A 17,809-nucleotide genomic window follows, 5' to 3' on the forward strand; every position below is an offset into this window, starting at 1 on the left:
GTCTTCCCTTTGCCATGAAGCAACTCTTTAAATAGTTTATGTGATCAATCCTTCTGGAAAGGAATGCTTGTATTGAACATATGTGCATGTCCTTTTTTTAATGCAAATAGTTACATCATTTCTGCACCTTGTTACTGAAAAACAACTAATGTTTTATGCTTTACAGGCTTATGACAACTTAAGCTTGAGTGATCACTTACTAAGAGCAGTACTAAATCTGTTGAGAAGGGAAGTTTCAGAGCATGGGCGTCATTTGCAGCAGTATTTCAATCTGTTTGTAATGTATGCCAATTTAGGTAAGATTGAAATTTTCATAATTCTGTTTGGATGTTTTATATTAAATGATGAAGTCATTTAGATCAAGTGACGAAATATGACCTGGTCTAAACTAGAAACAGTTTTCCATAAAACTTGTTGTGAATTTTTTCTGAACATGATACTTTTTACCTTGTACTTTAGACTTAATTGTGTATGTGTCTTGTCTTTTGTAGACACAGGTTAAAATCTATTAATCATGTTACTGTCTCCTAAGGCAATGGTGCCAAATCAGCTGCTTTTATTTTAAGATTGATTGATTTATTTGAAAGGCAGTGTTACAGAGAGGCAGAGAGAATCTTCCATCTGTTGGCTAACTCCCAAAATGACTGCAATGGCCAGGGCTGGGCCAGGCAGAAGCCAGGAGCCAAGAGCATCTGCCGGATCTCCATGTGGATGTAGGTGCCCAAACACTTGGGCCATCTTCCACTGCTTTCCCAGGCACATTAGCAGGGAGCTGGATTGTAAGTAGAGCAGCTGGGACTCAAACTGGTGCCCATGTGGATGCCAGCACTGCAGGTGGCAGCTTTACCCACCACACCAAAGCGCTGGCCCCTCCATAGTAATTCCTAGGCCCTAATCCACTGAATCAAGATTTCTAAGTGCAAGTAATCCATATTTTCAAAAGGTCCCCAGATGGTTGTGATGTTCACCATGTTAGGTAGAAGTTTGTACCTAAGTTTTTGTTGAACTAAATTAAAATGAGGGATAATAATGAATATCTACTTAAGAGCTCATTGAAATTACCCTGTTGTTGATGATGTTATTTCTGACTGCTCTCCTTCTCAAAGTAGCTTGTTCTTTCTAATACTATCTGATGACTTCTTTTCAGTGATTGCTAACATTTACCTTAAAAAGTACGCTATACTGTCTTATACTATTGTGTGTTGATAGCATTCAGATTTTTCTACATCTCCCCAACAAGATTTCAAAGATCAAAGTTATACAGTGATACTCAGCAGATGTTTGTTGAGTGATTAGACAGCTAGGAAGCTCAGAGATCCTTCCATTGTCATTTGGGTGGTGGTTTAAATTTACATGTCAGTCAGGTGTTGGTGCACTCTTACCAAACCAAAATGAATTCATTGAGACATTCCAGTTACAAGTCTTAGTGATATGGGGCAGGCATAGTGGCACAGTGGTTTAAGCAGCATTCAGTATGAGTACCTGTTCAAATCCTGGCTGCTCTGCTTCCAATTCACCTCCCTGCTAATGTGCCTGGGAAGACAGCAGATGGCCCTGCCACCCATGTAGGAGACCTGGATGGAGTTCCTGGCTCCTGGCTTCAGCCTGGTCCAGTTGTGGCTGTTGTAGACATTTGGAGAGTGAACCAGCAGATGAAGGATCTCTCCCCCTCCCCCTCCTCCTCTTTCTCTCTCCTTCCCTCCCTCTCTTCCTCCCTCCCCCCAGCTCTGCCTTTCAAATAAATATAATCTTTTTTTAAAAGATCAGTGATAATATGTATTTGGCACTATCAGGGACTGATTCAGAGACTTAGGTTTCAATGACTTTTTTAAAAGTAGATAAAAGTAGGAGCCTGTGTTGTGACATAGTAGGTTAAGCTACTGCTTGCCACACCAGCTTCCCATGACAGAGTGTTGGTGTTCTGGCTGCTCCACTTGCAATCCTGCTTTCTGCTAATGCAGCAGAATATGGCTCACATCCCCCCTGCATCCACATGGGAGACCCAGATGAAGGTCTTGGCTCCTGGCTTGGAGCCTGGCCCAGCCCCAATTGTTTGGAGCCATTTGGGGGAGTGACCCAGCAGATGGAAGGGTGAAAGATCTCTCTCCCTCTTTCCGCTTCTCTCTGTCTCTGCCTTTCAAATAAATAAATAAATCTTTTTTTCTTTATTTTTTAGTAAATCTACTCAACTCCTCCTTTTAAAAATATTTATTTATTTATTTATTTTGACAGAGTGGACAGTGAGAGAGACAGAAAGGTCTTCCTTTGCCGTTGGTTCACCCTCCAATGGCTGCCGTGGCTGGCGCGCTGCAGCTGGCGCACTGCGCTGATCCGAAGGCAGGAACCAGGTGCTTCTCCTGGTCTCCCATGGGGTGCAGGGCCCAAGTACTTGGGCCATCCTCCACTGCACTCCCTGGCCACAGCAGAGAGCTGGCCTGGAAGAGGGGCAACCGGGACAGAATCCGGCGCCCTGACCGGGACTAGAACTCGGTGTGCCAGCGCCGCAAGGCGGAGGATTAGTCTATTGAGCCACGGCGCCGGCCTTATTTTATTTATAAGAAAGCATTACAGATGGAGAGAGAGAGTTCTTATATCCTCTGGTTCACTCCCTAGATGGCTGTAATGGTCAGTGTTGGGCCATGCCAATAATACCAGGAGTTTCATCCGGGTCTCCCACGTGAGTTGCAGGAGCTCAAACATGTGGGCTGTCTTCTGCCACTTTTCCCAGACCTTTAACAGAGAGCTAGATCAGAAGTGAAGCAGCCGAGACATGAACTGGTGCCCATATGGATGCCGGTCCCTCAGATCCCCTTTTAGACATTGCCTGTTCGTTCATAAAGCACATATCATTGGTCCACAATGTAGCCTATTTACAAAATTTCCCTGCTAAAAGCAAATACAGATCTGTAAATCTGAATATGAAATCCTTAAGATCATCCATGCTTTGAGATTCAGAATTGTTTGGATTTAAGAAAGATAAGACAGGGCCAGGTGCTGTGGCATATCAGGTAAAGCGCCTGCAGTGCTGGCATCCCACATGGGCACAGGTTCAAGTCCAGGCTGCTTCACTTCCAATCCGGCTCTTTGCTGTCACCTGGGAAAGCAGAAGATGGCAATAAATAAGATGTTGAATATGGCAATAAATAAGACAGTCTAATGTCTAGTGGGGACTAAGGAAGCAAATAAGAAGATGATTGCCATTAACTGTGTAAATGGCTGTAATAGGGAAAGTAGAAAGTGCTGTGGAAGTATATCATAGAGGTAGTAGTATAGAAAACAAAGTGATGTAGAAATTGATTAGTTGAGCTTTCCATCCATTGTGAACAGCAGATATAAAGATGGAATAAAGTAGACATGGCTCATTGGAAGGGGGGACGGAAATTATTCAGTCTGAATAGCATTGTTATAAAATGGGGATGTCAAGAGATTGATGAGCAAGAGTCTCATGGTAGTGCTATTCTGGCAAGCTTTGTAAGGGAATTTGAACTTAACCCTGAGGCATTCGTGAGCCATTGTAGGGTTTGGAATAGACAAACCTTGTAGAAAGATCACTGGCTACAGTGTAGAGTGGATTACAATAGAGTAGAACTGGGGGAGGGGTAGTTGAAATGATCTATAGGCAAATCATTGGAGGCTGTACTGGAGAACCGGCAATGAGGAGGACACAGGCAGACAGATTATGGTGCTTTTTGCAAGAGGTAGAGTCTGTGGGATTTGGATGTTGGATAGTCAAGGTAAGGGGACAGAGAAGAGATGCTCCGAATGATGCCTGGGATTCCAACTTGACTGAGTGGATGATGGTGATGTTTACTGAAGGGAAACACGAGAGGAGAAGTATGGGGAGAAAGATGATGAGTTCTGTTTGGGTAGATTGATCCTGAGCCTGCGTGACACCGAAGTGTAGATGTCTAGTAGAACATTGAAAAACTTTAGGAATCATCTCGATGAAAATACTTGGAACTTGAAGCCCTTAGCACTAACTTGATCATCCAGGAAAAGCATACAGTGTGAGAAGATAGCCTGGCCCGGGAACATTGAGGAACATCAGGGATTTTGTTTGTTTGTTTTTTAAAGATTTTATTTATTGATTTGAGAGGTAGAGTTACAGACAGTGAGAGGGAGAGACAGAGAGAAAGGTCTTCCTTCCATTGGTTCACTCCCCAAATGGCCGCCAGGGCCAGCGCTGCGCCAATCCGAAGCCAGGAGCCAAGTGCTTCTTCCATGTCTCCCACATGGGTGCAGGGGCCCAAGCACTTGGGCCATCTTCTGCTTTCCTGGCCCACAGCAAAGAGCTGGATTGGAAGAGGAGCAGCCGGGACTAGAACCAGTGTCCATATGGGATGCGGGCACTGCAGGCGGAAAATTAACAACATACTGCACCACGGTGCCAGCCCCAAGGAACATTAGTTTTCAAAAGGAAGAGGAAGAAGGACTCTGAAGACAAGAAAGTGGAAAGAGAGGAATCCAAGGAGGGGAAGGGGCTATGGTTTGAGAACTGTCCTTAGCCTCACGTAACTGTGACAGGCAGAAACCAAATTGGCATGAGTTGAGTGAGAAAATGAGGGAGAGAGTAGAGACAAATGTAAGCATCTTTAAAAAAAAAAATTGATTTGAAAGGCAGAAAAGGAGGGAAGGGAAGGGGTGGGCCAGGCCAAAGCCAGAAGCCTGGAACTCCATCCAGGTCTCCCATGTGGTAACAGGGATCCAAATACTTGGGCTGTCATCCGAAACCACCCCCAGAATGCTTGTTGAGCAGGATCCTGAAGCAAGGTAGCCAGGACTCCAACCAGGTACTCCAGTAGGGATGCAGACACCCCAAGCGGTAGCTTAACCCACTGCACCAGAATGAACACCCTGAGCGCCTTTTTTTTTTTTTTTAAGATTTATTTATTTGAAAGGCAGAGTTACAGAGAGAGAGGAGTCTTCCATCTGGTTCACTCCCCAGGCAGAGCTGCGCCAATCCGAAGCCAGGAGCTAGGAGCTTCTTCCAGGTCTCCCACACGGGTGCAGGGGCCCAAGGACTTGGGGCCATCTTCTACTGCTTTCCCAGGCCACAGCAGAGAGCTGGATGGGAAGTGGAGCAGCAGGGACTTGAACTGGTGCCCGTATGGGATACCAGCACTGCAGGCTGTGGCTTTGCCTGCTATACCACAGTGCTGACCCCTGAGCATCTTTTTCAAGAAATTTGTGGTGGAAAAGAGGATTTCTTGAAAGAATTATTTTTCTCATTTATTTGTTGTTTGCATCATCCTTTTAATGATAAGAGTTGAGAATCACAGTGTAGGATATTCTCTTCAGTCTCTCCAGGTCATAGAATGTGTTTATCTTTCCTGTGATCCAGTATGATTGAAATGTCATGGTCAACTGGTTAACAATTACGATATTTAAATATAATTATGCTCAGTGAATTTTCTGTTCTGGTTGAATAATTCTCTGAATACTTTAACCATAGACACATTTGCTTTTTAAACCATAGACAAATATTTTAGATAATTTTAATTGATGATTCATGATGCTCTTGCCATTCTAATTTTTTCCTCTCATATTTTTCTCCCTCCTGTCCTACTTCTCCCCTCTGCTTCATTGTAGGTGTGGCAGAAAAGACACAGCTTCTGAAATTGAGTGTACCTGCTACTTTTATGCTTGTGTCTTTAGATGAAGGTCCTGGTCCTCCAATTAAATATCAATATGCTGAATTAGGCAAATTATACTCAGTAGTGTCACAACTGATTCGCTGTTGCAACGTCTCCTCAAGAATGCAGTCTTCAATCAATGGTAAAGTTTAGTTCTCCATTCTTTGTAATCATTTTTAAATACTGCTGGGCATGCATAGTACTTGATTAAATGTAATTATAAAGATGTTTGGGGATAAAATAAAATGAGTCTAAAGAGTCATGTATCTTTTTCACATGTTTACTAGGCATACTTTATAGCTAAGTGACAGCTATAGCTAAATAACAGTGTTGGTATTTGAATTTTGTATTCCATCACCTGTAGCTAATCACTTCAATGGCTATTACTTTCTTCATATTGATTAGGAAACTTGATTTAAAATGTTACTTTCACCCTGTGGATTTTTTTCTTTTTTTAAGAAAAGTATGTTGTATGGTTGTTCTGGTGAGAAGCTTACTAGTTTTTTCATTGATGACAAATCTGTATTCTAGGTAATCCTCCCCTTCCCAATCCTTTTGGTGATCCTAATTTGTCACAACCTATAATGCCAATTCAGCAGAATGTGGCCGACATTTTATTTGTGAGAACAAGTTATGTCAAGAAAATCATTGAAGACTGCAGTAACTCAGAGGAAACAGTCAAATTACTTCGTTTTTGCTGCTGGGAGAATCCTCAGTTTTCATCTACTGTCCTCAGTGAACTTCTTTGGCAGGTTAAAGGAAAATAAACATTTATATATTTCTATAATTTGATTTGTTATTCCTGTAAGTTATTCACCATGTCTTGTTTTTAGGTTGCATATTCCTACACCTATGAACTCCGACCATATTTGGATCTGCTTTTGCAAATACTGTTGATTGAAGACTCCTGGCAGACTCACAGGTGGATACTTTCTGTTACTGTAGTAATTAGGCTTGCCCAGGTGTTAGACATAAATGACAGTCAAAACTTTTTTAAACCTCTTGGCACTCTAGTGAGTATTTTATCTTAAACAGAAACTTAGCACAAGGGTAAATAATAAATTACCATCCTTCCCCTCACATTTTTACTCTTCCCTCATTGCCCATGTTTTTCTTCTCTTTTTTTCTTTAAGGAAAAGTAACAAGCTTTTGGTAAACATTTGAATCTCACTAATGTTGCTATAGGATTATTTTAGTATTAATTACGTTACTTTTAGAATTGGTCGCATGGTTAATTAGCTAAAGACAATTTTTAGGTAAGTACATTTGACCCTTGAACATCTAAGGTTTGAGCTATGGGTCTATTTATATGCAGGTTTGAGTATTTTGGAGTTTTTTTATTTTTTGAAATTTGCAACAATTTGAAAATACTTCCAGATAAGCCATGTAGCCTAGAAATATTTTTAAAAAGTTAAGAAAAATTGGATCTGGCATTGTGGCACAGAAGATTAAGCCACTGCCTGCAATGCCAGCAGCCCATGTGAGTGCCTGCTCCAGTCCCAGCTGCTTTACTTCCAATCCAGCTTCCTGCTAATTTGCCTGGGAAAGGAGCCACAGATGGCCCAAATACTTGGGCCCCTGCCACACACGTGGGAGACCCAGATAGAGTTTCAGTTTCCCAGCTTCACTTCAGCCTGGTCCAGCTCCAGCTGTTCTGGCTATTTGGGGAGTGAACCAGAGAATGAAAGATCTCTCCCTGCCCCCCCCCCCCCTTTCTCCCTCTCCTCCTCTTTCCCTCTAAGTCTGTAGCTTTGCCCAACTATTTGAATGGCAGAGTTAGAGGCAGAAACAGAGGGAGAGAGATCTTCCATCTGTTGGTTCACTTCCCAAATGGCTGTAACTGGGCCGATCTGAAGCCAGGAGCTTCATCTGGATCTCCCACTTGGGTGCAGAGTCCAAGTACTTAGGCCATCTTGCACTGCTTTCTCAGGCCCATTAGCAGGAAGCTGGATTGGAAGTGGAGCAGCCAGGACTTGAACTGGCACCTATACGGGATGCTAGTACAGGTGGCTTTACCTGCTATACCATAGCACCGGCCCCAAAATAAATAAATTTAAGAAAACTGAAGGTATGTCAATGCATGAAATGATGTTGATATAGTCTGTTTTATCATTTACTACCATAAAATATACACAAATTTATTCTAGCAGGTTAAATTTACCAAAACTTAACCACATACAGACTGCAGTATGGCACCATTCATAATCATAAGAAATGTAAACAAGTATAAAGATGCAAAATTAAATCAAACTGCATAAAGTTAGTAATTTTGTAGCTATTTCCTGTTGCTGTGCCATAAACTTTTTTTTTTTAATTTTAATTTGTTTGAAAGGCAGAATTATGGGAGAGACAGAGATCTTTCTTCCATCTGCTGGTTTACTCCCCAGATGGTGGCCACAATGGCCGGAGCTGGGCCAGGAACTTCCTCTGGGTCTCCTACATGGGTGGTAGAGGTCTAAGCATTTGGGCCATCCTGTGCTGCTTTCCTAGACACATCAGCAGGGAGATGGATCAGAAGTGGAGCAACTGGGACTCGAACCAGCACCGATATGGGATGCTGGTGTCACAGGTGGTGGCTTTACCAAAACACTACGGTGTTAAGTGTTTAGAATGTCCTCTTAAAATGCCATGTGACTCTTACCATGTATGCATGAGGAGTTACTTTCTCCAGTAAATTACATATCACAGTACAAAGTGTTCTCTTGCAGTTCTGTGTATTTTTCACCACAGAGAATACAGGAGAAAAATAGATGTTAATCAACTATTTATGTTACCAGTAAGACTTTCAATCAGCAGCAGACTGCTACCAGTTAATTTTGGGGGGAGTAAAAATTACATACAGATTTTCAACTGGGGAGGAGATTGGTGCCCCAACCAGTATTATTAAAGTGTTAGGTCTGTGTTCATTATTATGGTCCCTTTCTTCGTAGTAGCTGTGTTCTATAAAGGCACTGTAAAAATTGAGTTAGCAAATACCGAGCCATTGTTCTTAGAAGGAAATTAGGTTCCTATGATCCTCTCTACATTTTTGTGAACCAATCAATACACATAACCTCGCTTTATGTGTTTCTCTTTAAAGGCACCTCATTTAATATATGTTGTTGACTCCTTCATTGCACTCACAGAGCCCACAGTACTTTTAACTTTTCTAATACACATTCTCCATAAGATGCATCATAGCATCTTCCGTGCTTAGGAACAGTAGACAACACTTCAGCAGTACATGCTTAGGGGCCATTTTAAACATTGAAATCACCAACAGAAAGCACAAGTGTGTGGGAAATGTGGCACTACAGAAGACAGCAAAGGAGGACACTGGTTTATAGTATCAGCTGAAACCAGGCTGTGCCTGACTTTGACTTCGGGTAGGAATGTGCACATTGGGGAACTAAAATTTTTTGCTAATCTGCACATATCCACAAATAGCCAAAAATGCACCTTGAGTGTTGATTTTAAAATTATGAATGAAATTTAAGAAGTAGGCAAAATCACAAGTACAAGATCCATGAAAAATGAGGATCAACTAAAATTATTTTTCACTATGAAAAGTTGCGAGTGCTGGCTTTTGGTTTTTAGAACTCAGTTTCTTCAACTTAACTAGCCCTCCAACTTCCCCCAGAATTATTCTATTTGTTTTTTTGCAATAAAAGCTTACTGCACTGCCTTTGAGTCAAACAATCTTTAGTAAATTATGAACTTAGTTGACAACTCTATCAGGCTTTAAAACTTCCTTCCCAAGAAGGGGCCATCAAAGAAGGAGGTACCTTTCTCTGAATGGAGGGGAGAACTTCCACTTTGACTATGGCCTTATCTAAATAAGGTCGGAGTTGGTGAACTCAAGAGGCTTCCATAGCCTTGGCAGCTCATGACAGGAGCCTCAGGTGATTACTGATATCATAAATAAGAGTGGTAATTATTAAATCAACAAGAGGAGTCACTGTGCACTTGCTCCCTGTGTAGGACCTCTGTCCTTAATGTGTTGTACTATGAGAATTAACAATAAAACTACTACTCAAACAGTACTTTATACTTTGTGTGTCTGTGTGGGTGCAAACTGTTGAAATCTTTACTTAGTATAGAATTGATCTTCTGTATACAAAGATAATTAAAAATGAATCTTAATGAAGAATGGGATGGTTGGCAAATAGGAGGGTAGTTATGGGGGGAAAACTGCTATAATACAGAAATTGTACTTTCAGAATTTATATTTATTAAATAAAAGTTTTCTATAAAAATCATTAATCAAAAGAATAAAAAATTAAAACTTCCTTCCCACATGGATGATAGTATAAATTACGTAGTAGATTGCCTCCCATCTGTTTAATATAAAAAAACAGAAACTAGAAAACAGGTCCTGTACAAACACAGTACTTATAGAGAAGTTTAAATCTTGAGTGTTATTGGGAATTGCAAATGCCAGAATTCATGAATTAGTATTTTCAAATTTATCATCATAGATTTCAAATAAATTAATATTGTACAAATATCATTAAACCAGGTATCAGTTTTCTTGAGGCACAAAATTTAGTAGTTCACACTACAACCATCTACTTCAGCCAGCATTCAGCACCCCTCTCGAAGTATTTGAAACTCAATTCTAAATTGACTTTATAATGAAATCCAACTTTTACTGTTTTCTTTCTCAAGATGTTATTAGCGTTACGCTTGTAACTTTAAATCAGTCACATCTTAGCTCTCGTTAGAATAGTTGATAATGGTGAAAGTGTACATGCTAGATTAAGTGTGGGAAAATCAATTTTTGTACAAGTGTAATCAGATTAGTAAAAATGTGGATCATTGGCCCAAGCCTGAAACTAATTTCTCATACTAAGCTTTTGGTTGATGGAATAAACAGGTTTCATATATTTATGGAGTGTCTGCCATCTGCTGACACTGCTAAGCATTGTAGAACAAGGCAGATAAAGATAGTATTGATAAAATGGCATTTGAAAACAGCTAATACTAGTGGGACAAAAATGCGATATGGCAAAAATAATTTAACACTTGACAATACTGAAGGTAAAAACAACATAAGCAGTTTTTCGGATTAAACAAACAGCATGAAGCCTAGATGTGGTTGATTTGTCTCAATTTTTATTAAGCTTTATGAGATTGCTGAATTTAAAAAAAGAAAAAAAGATCGGAGGCCAGCATTGTGGCCTAGCGGGTTAAGCCACCATCTGTAGCACCGGCATCCTACATGGGTGCCGGTTCGAGTCACAGCTGCTCCACTTACAATCTAGCTCACTGTTGATGCACCTGGGAAGGCAGCAGAGGGGGGCCCAAGTGATTGAGCCCCTGCACCCATGTGGGAGACCAGGAAGAGGCTCCTGACTTCCACCTAGCCATTTGGCAAATGCAAAAACAGATTTTTATTTGAAAGGCAGAGTTTACAGAGAGAGATCTTCCATCCCCTGGTTCACTCCCCAAATGGCCACAACAGCCTGGGCTAGGCCAGCCCAGAACCAGGAGTGGGGAATTCCATCCAAGTCTCCCCTGTGGGTGGCAGGGGTCCAGACACCAGGGCCATCTTCCACTGCTTTCCTGGGTGCATTAGCAGGGAGCTGGATTGGAAGTGGAACAGCTGAGACTAACTGGTGCTAAAATCGGATGTTGGTGTTAAAGATGACAGCTTAACCTGCTGTGCCACAAGCAACACACCTCTCCAACAGTAGATTTCATGGATACATGTAATGGGGGGGGGGGGGGCTTGCTTTTTGGATTAGAACATTCTGTAGTAAAATATATAATGCACATAAGAATTTTTAAATTCTGACTATCCAGATTGGATTTTTTTTAATTGAGGTAAAAACTTCAGGGACAGACATTGGGTACAGTGGTTAAATTACCCACTGCAGCTCTACTTCCTAGTAAAGCTCTAGCTCTGCTTTCTGTCACGGTTCCTGCTAGTGCTCACCTGCGAGGGAACAGGTGAGAACACAAGTACTTCAATCCCTGCCACCCACGTGGGAGACCCAGATTGAGTTCCTGGGGCTCCTGGCTGTGGAAGGCATTTAGGGAGTAAATCGCAGCAGGTAGAAGGTCACCCCAACTCCCCTACCTTTCAACTTGGAAAGATAAATACAGTGCCATAAAGGAACTGATTTTTTTTTTAATTCATCCATTTTAAAGCATACAATTTAGTGACTTTTTGTATATTTACAACATTGTTGCAGCCCCTACCACATCCAATTTCAGGATACTCTGCTATCCCAAAAGGAAACACAGTAGCCAATTAAGCAGTCACTCCCTGTTCTTGCAGCCTCTGACAGCCACTAATCTATTTTCTGTTTCTGTGGATTTGCCTGTTCTGGACATTTCATAAAAAATGTAACTCTACAATATGTGCCCTTTGTGTCTGGCTTCCTCATTTGGCATAATGTTTTCAAGGCTCATCCATGTTGTACCATGAATCAGTGCTGCTTTCCTTTTTATGACTGAATAGCATTCCATTGTATCGAAATAGATATGTCTTTACCACATTGTTTACTGGCAGGTAATGTTTTTAATACAATAAACCAAGGTGTATTTTTGACACTACAATCATTTTTTAAATTATTTAAGGGAAAAACAGAAATGTTATTCTGCTACAGTTTGTCAGGAACTGAAATGAAACTCTAGGTTATTGATAAATCAGCCAAATTATACTGTTGCTGGTAAAAATCTTTTGCCTACTGTACATTCCCATTATTAGAATTCAGATTAATTCTCAACTTCAAAATTAGATCAGTTGCCAGTACTATGACTCAGTGAGTTAAAGCCATGACCTGCAGTATCAGCATCCCATATGGGTGCTGGTTCAAGTTCTCCCTGTTCAACTTCCGATCCAGCTCCCTGCTAACGTACCTTGCAAAACAGTGCAAGATGATCCAAGTCCTTGGGCCCCTGCACCCATGTGGGAGACTGAGGAGAAACTCCTGGCTTCAGCCTGGCCTACCCCTGATTATTGGGGCTGTTTGGGAAGTGAACCAATCACTTGTTTCCTAGTCACTGGATCCTAACACCCTTAGAAATGCAGTTTTATAAAAGGAACTAAAATTATTCTCAACTAAAGCAGCTGTAAACTTAGTTGTTAGTTAACTTTCTTAAAGATTATATTACTCTGGGGTTTTGAATTTGCTTCAAGTACTGTATTTAAATTACCTGCTTATCAAAATCATTTTGGTTGCTAATAAGTAAGAGCATGGACTCTGCAGTCACGCTGCTAGACCCTACTAGCTGACCTGAGGCAAGCTGTTCAGAGATCTGGTATGACCTGCTATCTAGGGTTGAACGACAAAAATCAGACATTTATTGAGTGGCATGTAGTAGACACAATAAATACTAGCTGCTGTTAGATTTTAGTTTTTATTTTACATTTGGTTCTCTTTCAGAATTCATAACGCACTTAAAGGAATTCCAGATGACCGAGATGGACTCTTTGACACAATCCAGCGCTCCAAGAATCACTATCAAAAGAGAGCCTACCAGTGTATAAAGTGTATGGTAGCTCTCTTTAGCAATTGTCCTGTTGCTTACCAAATCCTGCAGGTGAGGATTCTCATAATTTTGTAGAAATCTGAATCAAATTTAAGGATTCTGTTCAGGAGAATCATGAGAATTTGCACTTGTCATTAAGTGAGCTAATATATTCCAAATCCTCACACATATGGTTTTATTTTCTTTTGAAGGGTAACGGAGATCTTAAAAGAAAGTGGACCTGGGCGGTGGAATGGCTTGGAGATGAACTTGAAAGAAGACCATACACTGGCAATCCTCAATACACTTACAACAATTGGTCTCCCCCAGTGCAAAGCAATGAAACATCAAATGGTTATTTCTTGGAGAGATCACATAGCGCTAGGATGACACTTGCAAAAGCTTGTGAACTCTGTCCAGAGGAGGTAAAAAAAGCCACCAGTGTGCAGCAGATAGAAATGGAAGAAATCAAAGTAATTTTTTACTTTATAGGCCAGTGTTTATGTATTAATGATAGTGTGGGAAAATTATGTCACGATTCTATTTGCTCTAATGTTTATGTCATTCTGTGTTAATGAGGGAGCCTTCTTCTGGAGAAATTTCTTTAAAATTATCTGAAATGTTTTGGACAGTTTGTTTTTTCTATTGCTTTATCTGCAGTGAAAAAAGATTTAATGAATCTGTTTTGTAGATTTTAAAAACTTATGTCAAATAGAGAAGGTTAAAAATGAACTTGAATTTGCCTACATTATTTTTTGTCATTAAATTTTAAAATTAGGAGCCAGATGACCAAGATGCCCCAGATGAACATGAGTCACCTCCACCTGAAGATGCCCCTCTATACCCCCATTCACCTGGATCTCAGTATCAGCAGGTAAATAGGGATCAGCTTAAGGATGGCTAACTAGGATCAGAAGAGGAATGGTGGGGTTGACATTGTGGTACAGCAGGTTAAGCCACCATCTGCCATGCTGACATTCCATATTGGAGTGCCGGTTCAAGTCCTGGCTATGCTTCCAGTCCATCTCCCTGATAATATGACTAGGAAAGCAGCAGATGATGATCAGAGTGCTTGGGCTCCTGACTTTGGCCTGTACCAGCCCTGGCTATTGTGGCCATTTGGGGAGTTAACCAGCAAATGGAGGATAGATTGTGTGTGTGTGTGTGTGTGTAAAACTCTCCCTTTCAAATAAATTATAAGTCTTTTAAGAAAAGAAAAGGAATAATTAGCATGTTTGAAATTGCCCCTGTGGTATTTTCTTTAGTCACAGTTTGTCATCAACATAAAATATTAATCATTGTATAGTACAAAGAATTATGGCATTTCCTGTTAGGCTGAGTCTATAAGTGGGTTCCAAAGACACTACAGTATGGCATTGAAGTGTAGATCCTTGGCCCCAGATTCCAATGACAGTAAAAATTACTGGAAATAAATGAAGAGTCCATCAGATTTCTATGGGCAGTAAACTATAAAAGCATAAGTGAATTGAAGGGGCTCACAGTCCCTTGGAAGAACTACAGTCCTGAATGTACAATTGCATGGATCTAATGCAGCCCGGAACGATAGATACCTTGAGACATTCAGACATTGTTTGTTATATTTCAGGGTATAAATAGAAGCATACTGAGAAGTGCGTATTCACCATGTTTGCTTAGTATGAGTTCGAGTGTAAAGCTTAAAATCTTGGCTGGTGGGAAGGTACAGAACAAGTCAGAACACTTGCAGGGTTCCTGTCTTTAAAAAGGTTAAGGAACCAAATCTACGTTTTAACCTGGAGATCTCTTGTTCCCTCCTAGAATAACCACGTGCATGGACAGCCGTATACTGGCCCAGCAGCACATCACATGAACAACCCTCAGAGAACTGGCCAACGAGCACAAGAAAATTATGAAGGCAGTGAAGAAGTGTCCCCACCTCAGACCAAGGATCAGTGAAATGCACATAATGAACTGGCTCCATCAAGACTGTGCACCCAGGCCTTACAGTCCAACATTTTTCTGTGTCTGGCTAATATTTAAAACTAGAAAAACTATTCCTAATCAACATGGAGTGGAGAGTTTATTCACTGTCTTATCTGCAGAAATTTGCTGTCAATATATAACCCGCCTGCAGTGGAAAGTGTATAGTGTTTTGTAATAAATGGCCTGATGCTAATGTGTAAATGGCAAAGGTGTATATAGTATATTAATGTTTGACTGTTAATTCTTAAGCAAGAAACTTTTTTCTTGATGAGACTCACAAATCTACAAAAACTACAAAAGTTACTTTTCTTGTTATACCCACTGCATTCTGCAACCAGTGTTGCCTGCCTCGTGGCAGTTGGATCAACTTCTTTACAAAAAAACAAAAAAAATAAACCAACAGCAACAAAACAGCCCATCCATGTCAGCTACACCAATAATTTGATGTTAATTCTTTGCCACTGGAGTCAGTTTTATTAAGAGCAATGTAAGGCTGATAACCTTTAAATTATTTGGTTGATGTGGAAAATTGGTGATGTAACATTGTTTCTAGATTTTTTGTTGCCTTTTTATTCTGATATTAGGTTAATCACTTTGAAGCTATAGTTAATGCTGTAACATTTAGCATGGCTTCACACCAGGTTAGTGTAGCCAGTGAGGAAAAAAATTACCATAATGACAGCAGTTGTCCCAAAGTGACAGCTGTATCGCTCAGAGCTTTTCCTTTGTACACCTAGAATATAAACAATAAAAGGAGGGGAGAAACGTGACAGGCGGTTTGCAGTCGCACATATGTTCCTTATAATGTTTGACAGCTCAGTCTTGGGTGGGATAAAGAACACTCAGGCATCACTCATGAGAATTGTAAAAGATTGAAAACAAATATGCAAAAAGTTGCTATGCCAGGATGCTGGAGCGTAATAGAAGACTGTCTTTGGTGTGCTTGTTTTGTTTCTTTGGTAGAGCTTCTTAGGTGAATCTTCTAAAACTTTCCTTCTGCTGGATCCCAGTGACGTGGAAGTCATCAGAATCCCTCAGTACTCGGAGTACCTCTGCACCAAGATGTCTGGCTGATTTTCTGCTCAGTCACAATTTTACTTGAAAGCAAGAATTGTCCTAGCTCCTTTTCCATTACTCTAAAAATCTTAACCTTCAAAGCAGGGTCTAATTAAAGAAACTACTGGTTAGTTAATATAATTGAGGTATCACAATTTCAGAATAAACATTTGATTAAAGAAAAGGAACTCATCGGTTAATACTGTATTTAAAAGAGAATTGGTAACTTGAATGTGTAATTTTTGGAACCTGTCTAAAAACCAAATACCCCTGCAAACAGATACAGCCCACCCTATTCTATTTAAATATTTTGCTGTTTTATTTTATAGAAATTATTTTGCTGAATTCACAAATAGAATTTGATTTAAGAAGAACTTTTTGTCCTGTGGTGTGTTTTTGGTTTTTTGGTTACTTTTTTTGTCCTGTTATTTATTTTTTTAAGGACTACATATTAAAATTCTGTGCATGGCATGCCTAGGCATGACACTGAATTCAGAATTTCAGTCACATTGAGTTTTTGCACAGAAAGATTTGACCTTTGACCCTTTACTAAAGATTTCGAGAAAGCAGGATGTTGACACTGTAAAAGTTTCCTAACATTATCAATCTTGTACTTTTTGTATGGTTTTTATATACATGTATATTTAATGAGCACAAGCTTGGTTGTATTTTTTACAATTCAGTTAATAGGAAAACGTGTTGTCAAAAGGCTGTAGTTGGAACTGAACGAAACAAAACTGAGCATTGCATTATTTTGTGATTAAAAGGGGCAGGTGTTTAAGATAAAGCATTGGGTATCTTATTTGCAATACTCTATAGCCAATCTGTGCTTCTAGGTTTTCTGTAATATTAGGAAGTGTTGACACCAGATAGGTTCTGTTTTTGTGTTGAGTATATTACATCAGAATTTTTGTTTTAAGTTTCAGCAAAAGTCATGGACAGTGTTTGTGATTCCAACTGATAGTTCCTTGACTACAAGCTTCCCCTGTTGTACAAGTTACCATTGTCGAATACACCATCTCGCTGTTAGAGGTGATTTACTTCCTGCTCCTTAACAAAAGATTGTAATAACTTGAAAACTTCAGTGACTTTCTAGATAAGAAAAACTTGCCATCTTAAAAGGCTGTGAATTTTTCCTCTTGGAGGGAGAAGCCCAACTTTGGTTGCTTGGCATTGACAAGCCTCCTGCCAGATGAGGACTTGTGAGCCATTTCCCCTCTGTTTTGACCAGGAGCAAAGGAAAGTGAGCAGTTATTTTTGTTTGTGCAAATTATTTTCTATATTTAACTTCTTAAGCAAGTATTAGTAATGTATAACTGGAAGTTTTAACATGCATGTAACTGTAAGAGCAGTGTAGTGATTTTGAGGTCTTTTTCCAAAGGTAAAATGGCACATTTTAAATTTCAAGTCTTTGAAGTGCCTAAAGATTGTTTAATTCTCCCTCAGCTGATGTTTTGAGCCATATATTTCCTACTTATGTTTGTTGCAGAATCACTAGTCTTCCTTTGAAAGAAACACCCTTAGAATGTAAATGGCATGATGAGAATCTGTTAAAGAGGGAAGATACTTGTAAAATGTGTGAATTGCGGGCTTTGACCTGTTGGAGCTAAGTATTTCAATGCACAACTTGGTAAAAACCATATTGCTGCTGTTTCTAAACCCTCCACCAACCAAATTTTCATGTTTAGCACTGTAGAGGC

General features: G+C 40.1%; 1 protein-coding gene across 10 annotated transcripts in view; it reads left to right on the forward strand.

Annotated features, from left to right (window-relative positions):
* The window catches only part of USP9X (ubiquitin specific peptidase 9 X-linked), a 192,968-nt gene extending 176,072 nt beyond the window's left edge, over positions 1-16,896 (forward strand). For 6 of the 10 annotated variants that reach the window (XM_070067484.1, XM_051827694.2, XM_070067485.1 and 3 more), the window contains 8 exons: positions 167-296; positions 5,590-5,775; positions 6,165-6,385; positions 6,467-6,555; positions 13,007-13,163; positions 13,304-13,564; positions 13,870-13,965; positions 14,889-16,896. In XM_070067484.1, coding sequence (XP_069923585.1) covers positions 167-296; positions 5,590-5,775; positions 6,165-6,385; positions 6,467-6,555; positions 13,007-13,163; positions 13,304-13,564; positions 13,870-13,965; positions 14,889-15,026 — 1,278 coding nt within the window. In that variant the 3' untranslated portion in view covers positions 15,027-16,896. The remainder of the gene's footprint in view (positions 1-166; positions 297-5,589; positions 5,776-6,164; positions 6,386-6,466; positions 6,556-13,006; positions 13,164-13,303; positions 13,565-13,869; positions 13,966-14,888) is intronic. The other 4 variants (XM_070067487.1, XM_008272506.4, XM_002719847.5 and 1 more) reach the window with 1 other exon arrangement.
* The last annotated feature ends 913 nt before the right edge of the window (positions 16,897-17,809 follow it).

Source organism: Oryctolagus cuniculus, chromosome X (genome assembly GCF_964237555.1).
Source record: "Oryctolagus cuniculus chromosome X, mOryCun1.1, whole genome shotgun sequence".
Classification (NCBI taxonomy): Eukaryota; Metazoa; Chordata; class Mammalia; order Lagomorpha; family Leporidae; genus Oryctolagus; species Oryctolagus cuniculus.